The sequence below is a fragment of the Rhinoderma darwinii genome, chromosome 4 (genome assembly GCF_050947455.1).
Source record: "Rhinoderma darwinii isolate aRhiDar2 chromosome 4, aRhiDar2.hap1, whole genome shotgun sequence".
NCBI lineage: Eukaryota > Metazoa > Chordata > Amphibia > Anura > Rhinodermatidae > Rhinoderma > Rhinoderma darwinii.
Genome location: NC_134690.1, coordinates 110,328,941 through 110,347,379, shown reverse-complemented (window position 1 = coordinate 110,347,379; position 18,439 = coordinate 110,328,941). Strand labels below are relative to the sequence as shown.

At 36.2% G+C, this 18,439-nt stretch overlaps 1 protein-coding gene across 1 annotated transcript in view; it reads right to left on the bottom strand.

Moving 5' to 3' along the window:
- Positions 1-18,439, bottom strand: part of SLC9A9 (solute carrier family 9 member A9) — an 885,771-nt gene that overhangs the window by 528,608 nt on the left and 338,724 nt on the right. The window contains exon 9 of the mRNA XM_075861458.1: positions 17,857-17,945. Coding sequence (XP_075717573.1) covers positions 17,857-17,945 — 89 coding nt within the window. The remainder of the gene's footprint in view (positions 1-17,856; positions 17,946-18,439) is intronic.

Below are 18,439 nucleotides of genomic sequence, written 5' to 3'. Positions count from 1 at the left end.
GTTCGTATTATACCTGTGTGTATTATATATGGGTTTGTACTGTACTTGTGTATATTATATATGGTTTTGTATTGTACCTGTGTGTATTATATATGGGTTTCTTCTGTACCTGAGTGTATTATATATGAGTTTGTACTGTACCTGTGTGTATTATATATGGTTTTGTATTGTACCTGTGTGTATTATATATGGTTTTCTATTGTACCTGTGTATATTATATATGGGTTCGTATTGTACCTGTGTGTATTATATATGGTTTTGTATTATACCTGTGTGCATTATATATGAGTTTGTTTTGTATCTGTGTGTATTATATATGGTTTTGTATTGTACCTGTGTGTATTATATATGGGTTTCTTGTGTACCTGTGTGTATTATATATGGTTTTGTATTGTACCTGTGTGTCTTATATATGGGTTTGTGCTGTACCTGTGTGTATTATATATGGGTTTGTAATTGTTCCTGTGTGTATTATATATGGGTTTGAACTGTACCTGTGTGTATTATATATGGTTTTGTACTGTACCTGTGTGTATTATATATGAGTTTGTTTTGTACCTGTGAGTATTATATATGAGTTTGTATTGTACCTGTGTGTATGATATATGGGATTGTACTGTACCTGTGTGTATTATATATGGGTTTGTATTGTACCTGTGTGTATTATATATGGGTTTGTACTGCACCTGTGTGTATTAAATATGGGTTTGTACTGTACCTGTGTGTATTGTATATGGGTTTGTATTGTTCCTGTGTGTATTATATATGGGTTTGTGCTGTACCTGTGTGTATTATATATGGGTTTCTTCTGTACCTGAGTGTATAATATATGGGTTTGTACTGTACTTGTGTATATTATATATGGTTTTGTATTGTACCTGTGTGTATTATATATGGGTTTCTTCTGTACCTGAGTGTATAATATATGGGTTTGTACTGTACTTGTGTATATTATATATGGTTTTGTATTGTACCTGTGTGTATTATATATGGGTTTCTTCTGTACCTGAGTGTATTATATATGGGTTTTGTACTGTACCTGTGTGTATTATATATGAGTTTGTATTGTACCTGTGTGTATTATATATGGGTTTGTACTGTACCTGTGTGTATTATATATGGGTTTGTACTGTACCTGTGTGTATTATATATGGGTTTGTACTGCACCTGTCTGTATTATATATGGGTTTGTACTGTACCTGTGTGTATTATATATGGGTTTGTATTGTACCTGTGTGTATTATATATGGGTTTGTACTGTACCTGTGTGTATTATATATGGGTTTGTACTGTACCTGTGTGTATTATATATGGGTTTCTTCTGTACCTGTGTGTATTATATATGGTTTTGTATTGTACCTGTGTGTATTATATATGGGTTTGTATTGTACCTGTGTGTATTATATATGGGTTTGTATTGTACCTGTATTATATATGGGTTTCTTCTGTACCTGTTTGTATTATATATGAGTTTGTATTGTACCTGTGTGTATTATACAGTGAAGGAAATAAGTATTTGATCCGTTGCTGATTTTGTAAGTTTGCCCACTGTCAAAGACATGAACAGTCTAGAATTTTTAGGCTAGGTTAATTTCACCAGTGAGAGATAGATTATATATTTAAAAAAAAACAAAAAAAAACAGAAGATCACATAGTCAAAATTATATATATTTATTTGCATTGTGCACAGAGAAATAAGTATTTGATCCCTTTGGCAAACAAGACTTAATACTTGGTGGCAAAACCCTTGTTGGCAAGCACAGCAGTCAGACGTATTTTGTAGTTGATGATGAGGTTTGCACACATGTTAGATGGCATTTTGGCCCACTCCTCTTTGCAGATCATCTGTAAATCATTAAGATTTCGAGGCTGTCGCTTGGCAACTCGGATCTTCAGCTCCCTCCATAAGTTTTCGATGGGATTAAGGTCTGGAGACTGGCTAGGCCACTCCATGACCTTAATGTGCTTCTTTTTGAGCCACTCCTTTGTTGCCTTGGCTGTATGTTTCGGGTCATTGTCGTGCTGGAAGACCCAGCCACGAGCCATTTTTAATGTCCTGGTGGAGGGAAGGAGGTTGTCTCTCAGGATTTGACGGTACATGGTTCCATCCATTCTCCCATTGATGTGGTGAAGTAGTCCTGTGCCCTTATCAGAGAAACACCCCCAAAACATAATGTTTCCACCTCCATGCTTGACAGTGGGGACGGTGTTCTTTGGGTCATAGGCAGCATTTCTCTTCCTCCAAACACGGCGAGTTGAGTTAATGCCAAAGAGCTCAATTTTAGTCTCATCTGACCACAGCACCTTCTCCCAATCACTCTCGAAATCATCCAAATGTTAATTTGCAAACTACAGACGGGCCTGTACATGTGCCTTCTTGAGAAGGGGGAACTTGCGGGCACTGCAGGATTTTAATCCATTACGGCGTAATGTGTTACCAATGGTTTTCTTGGTGACTGTGGTCCCAGCTGCCTTGAGATCATTAACAAGTTCCCCCCGTGTAGTTTTCGGCTGAGCTCTCACCTTCCTCAGGATCAAGGATACCCCACGAGGTGAGATTTTGCATGGAGCCCCAGATCGATGTCGATTGACAGTCATTTTGTATGTCTTCCATTTTCTTACTAATGCACCAACAGTTGTCTCCTTCTCACCCAGCGTCTTACTTATGGTTTTGTAGCCCATTCCAGCCTTGTGCAGGTCTAGGATCTTGTCCCTGACATCCTTAGAAAGCTCTTTGGTCTTGCCCATGTTGTAGATGTTAGAGTCAGACTGATTAATTGAGTCTGAGGACAGGAGTCTTTTATACAGGTGACCATTTAAGACAGCTGTCTTTAATGCAGGCACCAAGTTGATTTGGAGCGTGTAACTGGTCTGGAGGAGGCTGAACTCTTAATGGTTGGTAGGGGATCAAATACTTATTTCTCTGTGCACAATGCAAATAAATATATATAATTTTGACTATGTGGTTTTCTTTTTTTTTTTTTTATATAATCTATCTCTCACTGGTAAAATTAACCTAGCCTAAAAATTCTAGACTGTTCATGACTTTGACAGTGGGCAAACTTACAAAATCAGCAAGGGATCAAATACTTATTTCCTTCACTGTATATGGGTTTATACTGTACTTGTGTATATTATATATGGTTTTGTATTGTATCTGTGTGTATTATATATGGTTTTGTATTGTACCTGTATTATATATGGGTTTCTTCTGTACCTGTGTGTATTATATATGGGTTTCTTCTGTACCTATGTGTATTATATGTTTTTCTTCTGTACCTGTGTGTATTATATATGGGTTTCTTCTGTACCTGAGTGTATTATATATGGGTTTGTACTGTACCTGTGTGTATTAGATATGGGTTTCTTCTGTACCTGTGTGTATTATATATGGTTTTGTATTGTACCTGTGTGTATTATATATGGGTTTCTTCTGTACCTGAGTGTATTATATATGGTTTTGTATTGTACCTGTGTGTATAATATATGGGTTTCTTCTGTACCTGTGTGTATTATATATGGTTTTGTATTGTACCTGTGTGTATTATATATGGGTTTCTTCTGTACCTGAGTGTATTATATATGGGTTTGTACTGTACCTGTGTGTATTATATATGGTTTTGTATTGTACCTGTGTGTATTATATATGGGTTTCTTCTGTACCTGAGTGTATTATATATGGGTTTGTATTGTACCTGTGTGTATTATATATGGGTTTCTTCTGTACCTGAGTGTATTATATATGGGTTTGTACTGTACCTGTGTGTATTATATATGGTTTTGTATTGTACCTGTGTGTATTATATATGGGTTTCTTCTGTACCTGAGTGTATTATATATGGGTTTGTATTGTACCTGTGTGTATTATATATGGGTTTCTTCTGTACCTGTGTGTATTATATATGGGTTTGTATTGTTCCTGTGTGTATTATATATGTGTTTGTACTGTACCTGTGTGTATTATATATGGTTTTGTATTGTACCTGTGTGTATTATATATGGTTTTGTATTATACTTGTGTGTATTATATATGGGGTTGTATTGTGCCTGTGTCTATTATATATGGGTTTTTGCTGTACCTGTGTGTATTATATATGGGTTTTGTACAGTACCTGAATGTATCATATATGGGTTCGTATTATACCTGTGTGTATTATATATGGGTTTGTACTGTACTTGTGTATATTATATATGGTTTTGTATTGTACCTGTGTGTATTATATATGGGTTTCTTCTGTACCTGAGTGTATTATATATGAGTTTGTACTGTACCTGTGTGTATTATATATGGTTTTGTATTGTACCTGTGTGTATTATATATGGTTTTCTATTGTACCTGTGTATATTATATATGGGTTCGTATTGTACCTGTGTGTATTATATATGGTTTTGTATTATACCTGTGTGCATTATATATGAGTTTGTTTTGTATCTGTGTGTATTATATATGGTTTTGTATTGTACCTGTGTGTATTATATATGGGTTTCTTGTGTACCTGTGTGTATTATATATGGTTTTGTATTGTACCTGTGTGTCTTATATATGGGTTTGTGCTGTACCTGTGTGTATTATATATGGGTTTGTAATTGTTCCTGTGTGTATTATATATGGGTTTGAACTGTACCTGTGTGTATTATATATGGTTTTGTACTGTACCTGTGTGTATTATATATGAGTTTGTTTTGTACCTGTGAGTATTATATATGAGTTTGTATTGTACCTGTGTGTATGATATATGGGATTGTTCTGTACCTGTGTGTATTATATATGGGTTTGTATTGTACCTGTGTGTATTATATATGGGTTTGTACTGCACCTGTGTGTATTAAATATGGGTTTGTACTGTACCTGTGTGTATTGTATATGGGTTTGTATTGTTCCTGTGTGTATTATATATGGGTTTGTGCTGTACCTGTGTGTATTATATATGGGTTTCTTCTGTACCTGAGTGTATAATATATGGGTTTGTACTGTACTTGTGTATATTATATATGGTTTTGTATTGTACCTGTGTGTATTATATATGGGTTTCTTCTGTACCTGAGTGTATAATATATGGGTTTGTACTGTACTTGTGTATATTATATATGGTTTTGTATTGTACCTGTGTGTATTATATATGGGTTTCTTCTGTACCTGAGTGTATTATATATGGGTTTTTCTGTACCTGTGTGTATTATATATGGGTTTGTTCTGTACCTGTGTGTATTATATATGGGTTTTGTACTGTACCTGTGTGTATTATATATGAGTTTGTATTGTACCTGTGTGTATTATATATGGGTTTGTATTGTACCTGTGTGTATTATATATGGGTTTGTACTGTACCTGTGTGTATTATATATGGGTTTGTACTGCACCTGTCTGTATTATATATGGGTTTGTACTGTACCTGTGTGTATTATATATGGGTTTGTATTGTACCTGTGTGTATTATATATGGGTTTGTACTGTACCTGTGTGTATTATATATGGGTTTGTACTGTACCTGTGTGTATTATATATGGGTTTCTTCTGTACCTGTGTGTATTATATATGGTTTTGTATTGTACCTGTGTGTATTATATATGGGTTTGTATTGTACCTGTGTGTATTATATATGGGTTTGTATTGTACCTGTATTATATATGGGTTTCTTCTGTACCTGTTTGTATTATATATGAGTTTGTATTGTACCTGTGTGTATTATACAGTGAAGGAAATAAGTATTTGATCCGTTGCTGATTTTGTAAGTTTGCCCACTGTCAAAGACATGAACAGTCTAGAATTTTTAGGCTAGGTTAATTTCACCAGTGAGAGATAGATTATATATTAAAAAAAAAAAAAAAAAACCAGAAGATCACATAGTCAAAATTATATATATTTATTTGCATTGTGCACAGAGAAATAAGTATTTGATCCCTTTGGCAAACGAGACTTAATACTTGGTGGCAAAACCCTTGTTGGCAAGCACAGCAGTCAGACGTATTTTGTAGTTGATGATGAGGTTTGCACACATGTTAGATGGAATTTTGGCCCACTCCTCTTTGCAGATCATCTGTAAATCATTAAGATTTCGAGGCTGTCGCTTGGCAACTCGGATCTTCAGCTCCCTCCATAAGTTTTCGATGGGATTAAGGTCTGGAGACTGGCTAGGCCACTCCATGACCTTAATGTGCTTCTTTTTGAGCCACTCCTTTGTTGCCTTGGCTGTATGTTTCGGGTCATTGTCGTGCTGGAAGACCCAGCCACGAGCCATTTTTAATGTCCTGGTGGAGGGAAGGAGGTTGTCTCTCAGGATTTGACGGTACATGGTTCCATCCATTCTCCCATTGATGTGGTGAAGTAGTCCTGTGCCCTTATCAGAGAAACACCCCCAAAACATAATGTTTCCACCTCCATGCTTGACAGTGGGGACGGTGTTCTTTGGGTCATAGGCAGCATTTCTCTTCCTCCAAACACGGCGAGTTGAGTTAATGCCAAAGAGCTCAATTTTAGTCTCATCTGACCACAGCACCTTCTCCCAATCACTCTCGAAATCATCCAAATGTTAATTTGCAAACTACAGACGGGCCTGTACATGTGCCTTCTTGAGAAGGGGGAACTTGCGGGCACTGCAGGATTTTAATCCATTACGGCGTAATGTGTTACCAATGGTTTTCTTGGTGACTGTGGTCCCAGCTGCCTTGAGATCATTAACAAGTCCCCCCCGTGTAGTTTTCGGCTGAGCTCTCACCTTCCTCAGGATCAAGGATACCCCACGAGGTGAGATTTTGCATGGAGCCCCAGATCGATGTCGATTGACAGTCATTTTGTATGTCTTCCATTTTCTTACTAATGCACCAACAGTTGTCTCCTTCTCACCCAGCGTCTTACTTATGGTTTTGTAGCCCATTCCAGCCTTGTGCAGGTCTAGGATCTTGTCCCTGACATCCTTAGAAAGCTCTTTGGTCTTGCCCATGTTGTAGATGTTAGAGTCAGACTGATTAATTGAGTCTGAGGACAGGAGTCTTTTATACAGGTGACCATTTAAGACAGCTGTCTTTAATGCAGGCACCAAGTTGATTTGGAGCGTGTAACTGGTCTGGAGGAGGCTGAACTCTTAATGGTTGGTAGGGGATCAAATACTTATTTCTCTGTGCACAATGCAAATAAATATATATAATTTTGACTATGTGGTTTTCTTTTTTTTTTTTTTATATAATCTATCTCTCACTGGTAAAATTAACCTAGCCTAAAAATTCTAGACTGTTCATGACTTTGACAGTGGGCAAACTTACAAAATCAGCAAGGGATCAAATACGTATTTCCTTCACTGTATATGGGTTTATACTGTACTTGTGTATATTATATATGGTTTTGTATTGTATCTGTGTGTATTATATATGGTTTTGTATTGTACCTGTATTATATATGGGTTTCTTCTGTACCTGTGTGTATTATATATGGGTTTCTTCTGTACCTATGTGTATTATATATGTTTTTCTTCTGTACCTGTGTGTATTATATATGGGTTTCTTCTGTACCTGAGTGTATTATATATGGGTTTGTAATGTACCTGTGTGTATTAGATATGGGTTTCTTCTGTACCTGTGTGTATTATATATGGTTTTGTATTGTACCTGTGTGTATTATATATGGGTTTCTTCTGTACCTGAGTGTATTATATATGGTTTTGTATTGTACCTGTGTGTATAATATATGGGTTTCTTCTGTACCTGTGTGTATTATATATGGTTTTGTATTGTACCTGTGTGTATTATATATGGGTTTCTTCTGTACCTGAGTGTATTATATATGGGTTTGTACTGTACCTGTGTGTATTATATATGGTTTTGTATTGTACCTGTGTGTATTATATATGGGTTTCTTCTGTACCTGAGTGTATTATATATGGGTTTGTATTGTACCTGTGTGTATTATATATGGGTTTCTTCTGTACCTGTGTGTATTATATATGGGTTTGTATTGTTCCTGTGTGTATTATATATATGTGTTTGTACTGTACCTGTGTGTATTATATATGGTTTTGTATTGTACCTGTGTGTATTATATATGGTTTTGTATTATACTTGTGTGTATTATATATGGGGTTGTATTGTGCCTGTGTCTATTATATATGGGTTTTTGCTGTACCTGTGTGTATTATATATGGGTTTTGTACAGTACCTGAATGTATCATATATGGGTTTGTATTATACCTGTGTGTATTATATATGGGTTTGTACTGTACCTGAATGTATTATATATGGTTTTGTATTGTACCTGTGTGTATTATATATGGGTTTCTTCTGTACCTGAGTGTATTATATATGGGTTTTGTACTGTACCTGTGTGTATTATATATGGTTTTGTATTGTACCTGTGTGTATTATATATGGTTTTCTATTGTACCTGTGTATATTATATATGGGTTCGTATTGTACCTGTGTGTATTATATATGGTTTTGTATTATACCTGTGTGCATTATATATGAGTTTGTTTTGTATCTGTGTGTATTATATATGGTTTTGTATTGTACCTGTGTGTATTATATATGGGTTTCTTGTGTACCTGTGTGTATTATATATGGTTTTGTATTGTACCTGTGTGTCTTATATATGGGTTTGTGCTGTACCTGTGTGTATTATATATGGGTTTGTAATTGTTCCTGTGTGTACTATATATGGGTTTGAACTGTACCTGTGTGTATTATATATGGTTTTGTACTGTACCTGTGTGTATTATATATGAGTTTGTTTTGTACCTGTGAGTATTATATATGAGTTTGTATTGTACCTGTGTGTATGATATATGGGATTGTACTGTACCTGTGTGTATTATATATGGGTTTGTATTGTACCTGTGTGTATTATATATGGGTTTGTACTGCACCTGTGTGTATTAAATATGGGTTTGTACTGTACCTGTGTGTATTGTATATGGGTTTGTATTGTTCCTGTGTGTATTATATATGGGTTTGTGCTGTACCTGTGTGTATTATATATGGGTTTCTTCTGTACCTGAGTGTATAATATATGGGTTTGTACTGTACTTGTGTATATTATATATGGTTTTGTATTGTACCTGTGTGTATTATATATGGGTTTCTTCTGTACCTGAGTGTATAATATATGGGTTTGTACTGTACTTGTGTATATTATATATGGTTTTGTATTGTACCTGTGTGTATTATATATGGGTTTCTTCTGTACCTGAGTGTATTACATATGGGTTTTTCTGTACCTGTGTGTATTATATATGGGTTTGTTCTGTACCTGTGTGTATTATATATGGGTTTTGTACTGTACCTGTGTGTATTATATATGAGTTTGTATTGTACCTGTGTGTATTATATATGGGTTTGTACTGTACCTGTGTGTATTATATATGGGTTTGTACTGTACCTGTGTGTATTATATATGGGTTTGTACTGCACCTGTCTGTATTATATATGGGTTTGTACTGTACCTGTGTGTATTATATATGGGTTTGTATTGTACCTGTGTGTATTTTATATGGGTTTGTACTGTACCTGTGTGTATTATATATGGGTTTGTACTGTACCTGTGTGTATTATATATGGGTTTCTTCTGTACCTGTTTGTATTATATATGGGTTTCTTCTGTACCTGTGTGTATTATATATGGGTTTGTATTGTACCTGTGTGTATTATATATGGGTTTCTTCTGTACCTGAGTGTATTATATATGGGTTTGTACTGTACCTGTGTGTATTATATATGGTTTTGTATTGTACTTGTGTGTATTATATATGGGTTTCTTCTGTACCTGAGTGTATTATATATGGGTTTGTATTGTACCTGTGTGTATTATGTATAGGTTTGTGCTGTACCTGTGTGTATTATATATGGGTTTGTATTGTTCCTGTGTGTATTATATATGGGTTTGTACTGTACCTGTGTGTATTATATATGGTTTTGTATTGTACCTGTGTGTATTATATATGGTTTTGTATTGTACTTGTGTGTATTATATATGGGTTTGTATTGTGCCTGTGTCTTTTATATATGGGTTTTTTGCTGTACCTGTGTGTATTATATATGGGTTTTGTACAGTACCTGAATGTATCATATATGGGTTCGTATTATACCTGTGTGTATTATATATGGGTTTGTACTGTACTTGTGTATATTATATATGGTTTTGTATTGTACCTGTGTGTATTATATATGGGTTTCTTCTGTACCTGAGTGTATTATATATGGGTTTGTACTGTACCTGTGTGTATTATATATGGTTTTGTATTGTACCTGTGTGTATTATATATGGTTTTCTTCTGTACCTGAGTGTATTATATATGGGTTTCTTCTGTACCTGTGTGTATTATATGTGGGTTTCCTCTGTACTTGTGTGTATTATATATGGGTTTGTATTGTACCTGTGTGTATTATATATGGGTTTGTATTGTACCTGTGTGTATTATATATGGGTTTCTTCTATACCTGTGTGTATTATATATGTGTTTCTTCTGTACCTGTGTGTATTATATATGGCTTTCCTCTGTACATGTGTGTATTATATATGGGTTTCTTCTGTACCTGTGTGTATTATATATGGGTTTGTACTGTACCTGTGTGTATTATATATGGGTTTCTTCTGTACCTGTGTGTATTATATATGGGTTTCTTCTGTACCAGTGTGTATTATATATGGGTTTCTTCTGTACCTGTGTGTATCATATATGGGTTTCTTCTGTACCTGTGTGTATTATATATGGGTTTGTATTGTACCTGTGTGTATTATATATGGGTTTCTTCTGTACCTGTGTGTATTATAAATTGGTTTCTATTGTACCTGTGTGTATTATAGATGGGTTTCTTCTGTACCTGTGTGTATTATATATGGGTTTCTTCTGTACCTGTGTGTATTATATATGGGTTTCTTCTGTACCTGTGTGTATTATATATGGGTTTCTTCTGTACCTGTGTGTATTATATATGGGTTTCTTCTGTACCTGTGTGTATTATATATGGGTTTGTATTGTACCTGTGTGTATTATATATGGGTTTCTTCTGTACCTGTGTGTATTATATATTGGTTTGTATTGTACCTGTGTGTATTATATATGGGTTTCTTCTATACCTGTGTGTATTATATATGGGTTTCTTCTGTACCTGTGTGTATTATATATGTGTTTCTTCTGTACCTGTGTGTATTATATATGGGTTTCTCCTGTACCTGTGTGTATTATATATGGGATTCTTCTGTACCTGTGTGTATTATATATGGGTTTGTATTGTACCTGTTTGTATTATATATGGGTTTGTATTGTGCCTGTATTATATATGGGTTTCTTCTGTACCTGTGTGTATTATTTATGGTTTTGTATTGTACCTGTGTGTATTATATATGGGTTTCTTCTGTACCTGTGTGTATTATATATGGGTTTCTTCTGTACCTGTGTGTATTATATATGGGTTTCTTCTGCACCTGTGTGTTTTATATATGGGTTTCTTCTGTACCTGTGTGTATTATATATGGGTTTCTTCTGTACCTGTGTGTATTATATATGGGTTTCTTCTGTACCTGTGTGTATTATATATGGGTTTCTTCTGTACCTGTGTGTATTATATATGGGTTTCTTCTGTACCTGTGTGTATTATATATGGGTTTCTTCTGTACCTGTGTGTATTATATATGGGTTTGTATTGTACCTGTGTGTATTATATATGGGTTTCTTCTGTACCTGTGTGTATTATATATTGGTTTGTATTGTACCTGTGTGTATTATATATGGGTTTCTTCTATACCTGTGTGTATTATATATGGGTTTCTTCTGTACCTGTGTGTATTATATATGTGTTTCTTCTGTACCTGTGTGTATTATATATGGGTTTCTCCTGTACCTGTGTGTATTATATATGGGATTCTTCTGTACCTGTGTGTATTATATATGGGTTTGTATTGTACCTGTTTGTATTATATATGGGTTTGTATTGTGCCTGTATTATATATGGGTTTCTTCTGTACCTGTGTGTATTATATATTGGTTTGTATTGTACCTGTGTGTATTATATATGGGTTTCTTCTGTACCTGTGTGTATTATATATGGGTTTCTTCTGTACCTGTGTGTATTATATATGGGTTTCTTCTGCACCTGTGTGTTTTATATATGGGTTTCTTCTGTACCTGTGTGTATTATATATGGGTTTGTACTGTACCTGTGTTTATTATATATGGGTTTCCTCTGTACCTGTGTGTATTATATATGGGTTTGTATTGTACCTTTGTGTATTATATATGGGTTTCTATTGTACCTGTGTGTATTATATATGGGTTTCTTCTGTACCTGTGTGTATTATATATGGGTCTGTATTGTACCTGTGTGTATTATATATGGGTTTCTTCTGTACCTGTGTGTATTATATATGGGTTTCTTCTGTACCTGAGTGTATTATATATGGGTCTGTATTGTACCTGTGTGTATTATATATGGGTTTCTTCTGTACCTGTGTGTATTATATATGGGTCTGTATTGTACCTGTGTGTATTATATATGGGTTTCTTCTGTACCTGTGTGTATTATATATGGGTTTCTTCTGTACCTGAGTGTATTATATATGGGTTTCCTCTGTACCTGTGTGTATTATATATGGGTTTCTTCTGTACCTGAGTGTACAGTCACTAGTAATAACGTTAATCTCTAGTATAAACTGTGCTTAAAAAATAAACTGGGAGATGTTTTTCTGTTATCTTATGACAATAAAAATCCAATTGATAGCGTCACTCAGCCGGGCAAAGGTAAGACGGAGCACATGGACACCCCCACCCCACAAGACTATGGCGACCTCTGACCTTCTGGTAATGGATTGCAGCACGCAGGGTCCGGATAACCTGACAGAAAAACCCTCCATATCCCTGACAAATTCTCCACCGCTTGCTCTGCTAATTTTTGTGGCTGGGTTTTTTAAAGCCAAAACCAGAAGTGGATCCTAAAGGAAGGAAAGATATAAAGACTGATGCATCTCTTTACTTTTGTGTCCAGTTCTTAGTTTCGCAAAAAAAAACTTGAAAGAAAAACTGCCACAAAAACTGCATTCAAACTGTGTGTGTGATCCTGGCCTTATTGTGATTCTACTTGAAGAGAAGCATCTCGTGTCATTTTCTCTTTGTGGGAGACAGGTACACTTTTTAAGAGGTTCTTCAATATTTGACTGGAGAACACTTGTTTAAACAGTGCTAGAACACAATTTAGTCTGTGTTACATGTTTCCCGCCAAAAACGTACAGATGTACATACAGTACCACAGAATGAAAATATAGCTTTGTGAATCCAGCTATAAGTGAACTAATTCCCTGCACAGACTAAGGTTTAGTTTCAGTGGAAATAGTTTTCATTGGTTGACCAATTAGAATAAAAAAATAAAACAAGGATAAACCAAGAAAACAAAATTAAAATAAATTATTCATTATTGTTAGTTACCAAATGAAAATGCTATTTACCTTGCAATTATAAATAAATAATAAGTAAATAATGAAATTAATAATAAAGTAGACAGAGAAAGTAATCACCTCTAGGCCCCCCAAAGCACAGACAGGTAAATGAACTATAAAGCTAAGGGTGTATACACACTTGCCATATTTTTTTTCCACTGCTGAGGCAAAACTACTCCTAAGGCCGCCTGCATATATAACATTTTATAGCGTTTTTAAACACAAAAAATAATTGTATTTCATGAATTTCTCATGGAATTTATTACAAGCTATTATGGTGTAACTGTTTTATTTTGAAACATTTTGTACATGCTTTTTTTCTGCCATTTTTTTCACATAGAATCCTCTTCAGGACTTGAAAATGACAGCAAAAAGCATATACAAACTGTTTTAAAATAAAAATGTCACCCAAAGGCCAGAACAAATTACTATACCCAGATAATACTGCAGCATATTTTCACCTAAAAAAAACTTTAAACAATGCAAAACGCTGTGTGAACGTAGCCTAAGGCCATATGCACACAATGCGTATTACGTGCGGTTTTGCTGCAGTGATTTTTTTGGGGGGGCAATTCCACAGTATAATACAGTACCAGCAAAGTACATAACATTGCCGTCTCAGAATTGTATCTGATAAGTTTATAAATAAACGCACCAAAATCCGCAGTATAAAATCTGCACCTGTTTCTGCATCAAAATGTAAAAACCGCACCTAAAACCACATCAGAAAATGCAATTCAAAGTGTGGATTTTACCTGCAAAATTACTTGCGGTTTTGATGCGGATTCAGCACATCCAATTACGTAATGTGTGCATGTAGCTAAAGGGTGGATTCACATGCTACAGCTTTTATTGCAGAAATTTCTGCGCCTTAAAATCAGTAGAATTCATCTGAATGGGTTTATTTCTGCAGCAAGCATATGGATTTCTGCAAGTTACTTTCAAATGAGTGGAACTGATTTTCAGTCACAGAAATTTCGGCTGATTATGAGCGTAGATCAACGAGACAGCTCGTTGATCGGCACTCGTTTGCTCAGTTCACAAGGAGCAATTATTGCTTATGTATGGGGGCGAGCGATCATTACTCTGATCGTTTGTTCCCATACATTTTCATCATGTCGGCAGACAATAATAATTTTTAATGCTACATAAATGAGCAGATCAGCCGATGAACGAGCGTTTGCTTGTTCATTGGCTGATCGTTGCCCTGTTTGCATACTGCAATTGGGCCGCCATCAGGACAGTACGGCTGATACTGAAGTCAGGGGCCCAGCCACAATGCTGAAAAAAAGGGGACCGTCCGCTTCTCAGCTACTTTAAACATATGGATCATGGCCCCAGCGTTAATTTTTTGGAGTAAGGAAGGGACCATTCAATGTAATAGGGCCCTTTACTTCCTCCAAAGTTACTGACGCTGGGACCCTGAGAGGACTTACAGTAGGGGAAGCTGCTGCATAAGCACCATGAAAGCAGAAGCTCCATCTGGAGAGAGACCATCCACCAAAGAGGTACCTCTCTACACAGCCGACTGAACCCTGCAAGGCTGGTGAGTGTCCCATCCTCCTTCACATCCCTCCTGACCCCACTTGTAGAAAATAAAGTGAGTCTTTTTTTTCGTTTCACTCACTTTTTTTTGTGCCGCAATTTTCGTAATCATGGCAAAAAAGGTGCAGGGCAATATTGTGCCAAGACCGCGCCATTTGTGCCGTGATTACGAAAATTGCATTAAAAAAATGGCACAAAACATGAAAAAACTTTGCTTTTAAGCTATATTCTCACAGTGATTTTGCTAAAATCGTGGAAAAAAATGGGATTTGACCGCCCTGTGTGAATAGACCCTAAGGCCACTTCAGATATGGTGAATTTGTCTCCTATTTTCAGTGCGGATTGCGCACTGAAAATCCACTACAAATTACAATACAATTCATGTGAATGGGGTTTTCAAAGCCCCATACACATGCAGCAGAAAAAATCTGCATGGGATTTAGGAGATTCTGTGCCAATTATGTTGAAAAATTGCCACACATTTCACCCTTTACAATACAAAGGGTTAATTTGCTGCAAATCCTTAGCAAAATCTGTAAGGGTAAGTTCACACGAAGCGTAAACACTATGGATTTAACACAACAGATTTGAACAAACCTCATCCAAACGCTGCGTAAAAAATGAGCTGAAAAACGTTAATAAATCAACCTGCCGTGCATTTTTTTTAATCCGCTGCATGTCAATTTATGTTGCGGAATCACTGCTTTCTGTTGCGGGTTTTCCCCATCTAATTCAATAAGAAAGTAAAACCCGCAACAAATAGCAGATGTTTTTGCGGCGAAAAAAGCTACGATTCCGCCACGTAAAAATCGCAACTCAGAAAAAAAGAAAGATTATACTTACCCAAAACTCTCTGTTTATGTGTCCAGCCCAGCATCCATGGATGACCATTCATCTCATGTGACTGCTGCAGTCAATCACAGGCTCAGCAGGTCACACGGTCAACATGGGATGAAACTTCATCCCAGGAGGCCAGACTGCAGGACGTCAGAGAGACGTGTCGCCGTGGTAAGTAAAGGCTTTTTTTTTTTTTTTACCTCCCTACGTTCTCCTTTCATCCTCGCAAGTGCTTCACCTTCTCTTAAGGCGCCCTTCACATCATGTTATAGCCCTAGGTTTATCTTGTACATCGGAAAATCTGACGTACACAATAAATGTGTTCATAGGGCTCACTTATGTCCTTTTGGTCTCCGTCGGGTTGATATACTTCGGTATACCTTTTTTTATGAAGGATGGAATAGCGTAGTAGACTCTGTTCCTCCGTCCTGAGAGATCCCGCAAAAAACCAAAAACAACTGTATACCGCTCCTGACAACACTATATGGACAGTAATGTCAGGGGCTTCCCAATGCTGGAGTCCCCAAGCAGAGAATTACAAGCACTCTGCTCAGGGACTTGGGAAAGCTCCTGACGTCTCTGTCCATTTACGGGCCAATCCACAGGCGACGTATTCCATTGTATGCCATACAGTGGGATACATTTTATCTGAACTCAATAAAATCCAGGGCATCAACCGGCCACTGACTACTCCATGCTTTTATACACTGTAATTGACGTCAGTACCAAAATCAGTTACCGCGTACAGCGTACAAGCATGAGCGCTACACTTTCTGTTGCCCACACACGGTAATGGAGGGGGTGATCCAAGCTCTTTGGCTTTATGGAGCCCAGAAATTCCTGATGGCGGTCGTGCAGGGAAATGATCGGGAACGAGCGTTCATTTGAACACTTGTTTGCCCGATCATTGGTCCGTGTAATAGGGCCTTAAGGCCAGGATCACACAGTTTTGATGCAGTCTGTGGTGGAGTTTTTTTTAGCCAAAGTCAGAAGTGGATCCAAAAGGAAGGAAAGGTATAAAAAATACTGATGCATCACTTGGCTTTTGTGTTTTTGAGTCTTGTGTTTTGCTAAAAAAAACTCAGACAAAAACTGCATGAGGCAGGATTCGCACACACAGTGTGTTGCTGCGTTTTTTATGGCGTTTTGTGGTGCTTTTTTTTTAGTATGGTCAGATGTTACATTAATTTCTTTATTAAAATATAAAATGTACTACAAACAACTATGTTTTGGTCTGTGACGTTTTTGAGCCAATTTTTTGGTCAGTGGCGTGTCTTCCAAATGCAGCATGCTTTGGTTATGGCGTTTTTTAAGGCGTTTTCCCCATAAGCTGCGCTATAGAACTTCAAAAACGACAGAAATAAAAAGCATGTACAAAATGACATCAAATGAAAAACGCCATCTAAAAGCGCCAGTAAAAAGAGCTTGAAAAACGCATGTTTCATTTTAAAAACTATTTCTTTTATGCAGTTTAAAACACCTGAAAAATTATTTTTGTGAAAAAGGCCTAAAAAATATGTGTGTGATCCGGGCCTAAGGCTATGTTCCCACAGGCCGGATACAATATGGATTTTCCGCAACAGATTAACGTGTGGAAAATCAGCAGCATTTACAGTGGCAGCAAAGTGGATGAGATTTCAACAATTCATGCGGAAATTCAGACGCAGTGCAACTTTATAATCCACAGCCTGTCAATTAATGCTACATATTGTGAGCGGATATTCTGTGTTTACCCTCATAGACTTGTATAGGGAGCATAAAATCTGTTGTCAAAACTACAAGCTGAATTTTGCTGTGGTTTTTCCACCGATTCCGTTATAAGAGTACCTCTATTTTAAAAAAACGAAACAGAAAAACAACCATATTATGCATTTATGAATGCGGTCAGTGCAGTATATAGTAAACTGAAAACTATCAGAAAGCACTGTATGATCTTTTTTTTTTTTCTTTTTTTTTTTACATTGAGGCGCTCCAAATACTTCTAAATGTAGGGCGTTGCACCCTTTGGTGTTGATTGACTTTTTCTGTTAATTGGAAAATTCACACAATCATCCTACCTGTTTCGTTCTCAGTTTGGACTCCTCAGATAAGTTGCTGTACGTGTAATGGGCCTGAGTCACTCCACAAAACAGGACCGCAACAATTCCTGCAAAGCAAGAATTAAATTCCAGTATGAAAGCAATTAAACACAAAGTAAACATACACAAGATAGAAATATGGTATAATAATCTCTAACATGAGCAATTAAGGATTTCCAACTTGGAAAAATAGTCTATTATTTTTATTTTAAAAAAAACATATAAGAATTTACAATCTCATCCTTCTACTACCTGTAAATAAGGATTCGATTTTTCCTTATTTCGAGGAAGTATAAAAGTGAACTATGTAAATACCTTCTCTTTACGTATTATTTTCTGTGTAACGTTTTTGACACAGAACATCATAAAGCGGTCTTATCTGTCATTATTACAACGGGCCGCTGCGCAAACCTGTGTGGCTGACACTCTTCTCCTGGTCTAACTGCCGCCGGCCTCCCAAAGGGGTGTGCGCGAGCTCTGCTACATCTTAAAAAGCTAGAGGAATATGTCATCTGGTCAGTGCTCAGCCTGTGGCTGATCACCTCTTAATAATTAAAGGGAG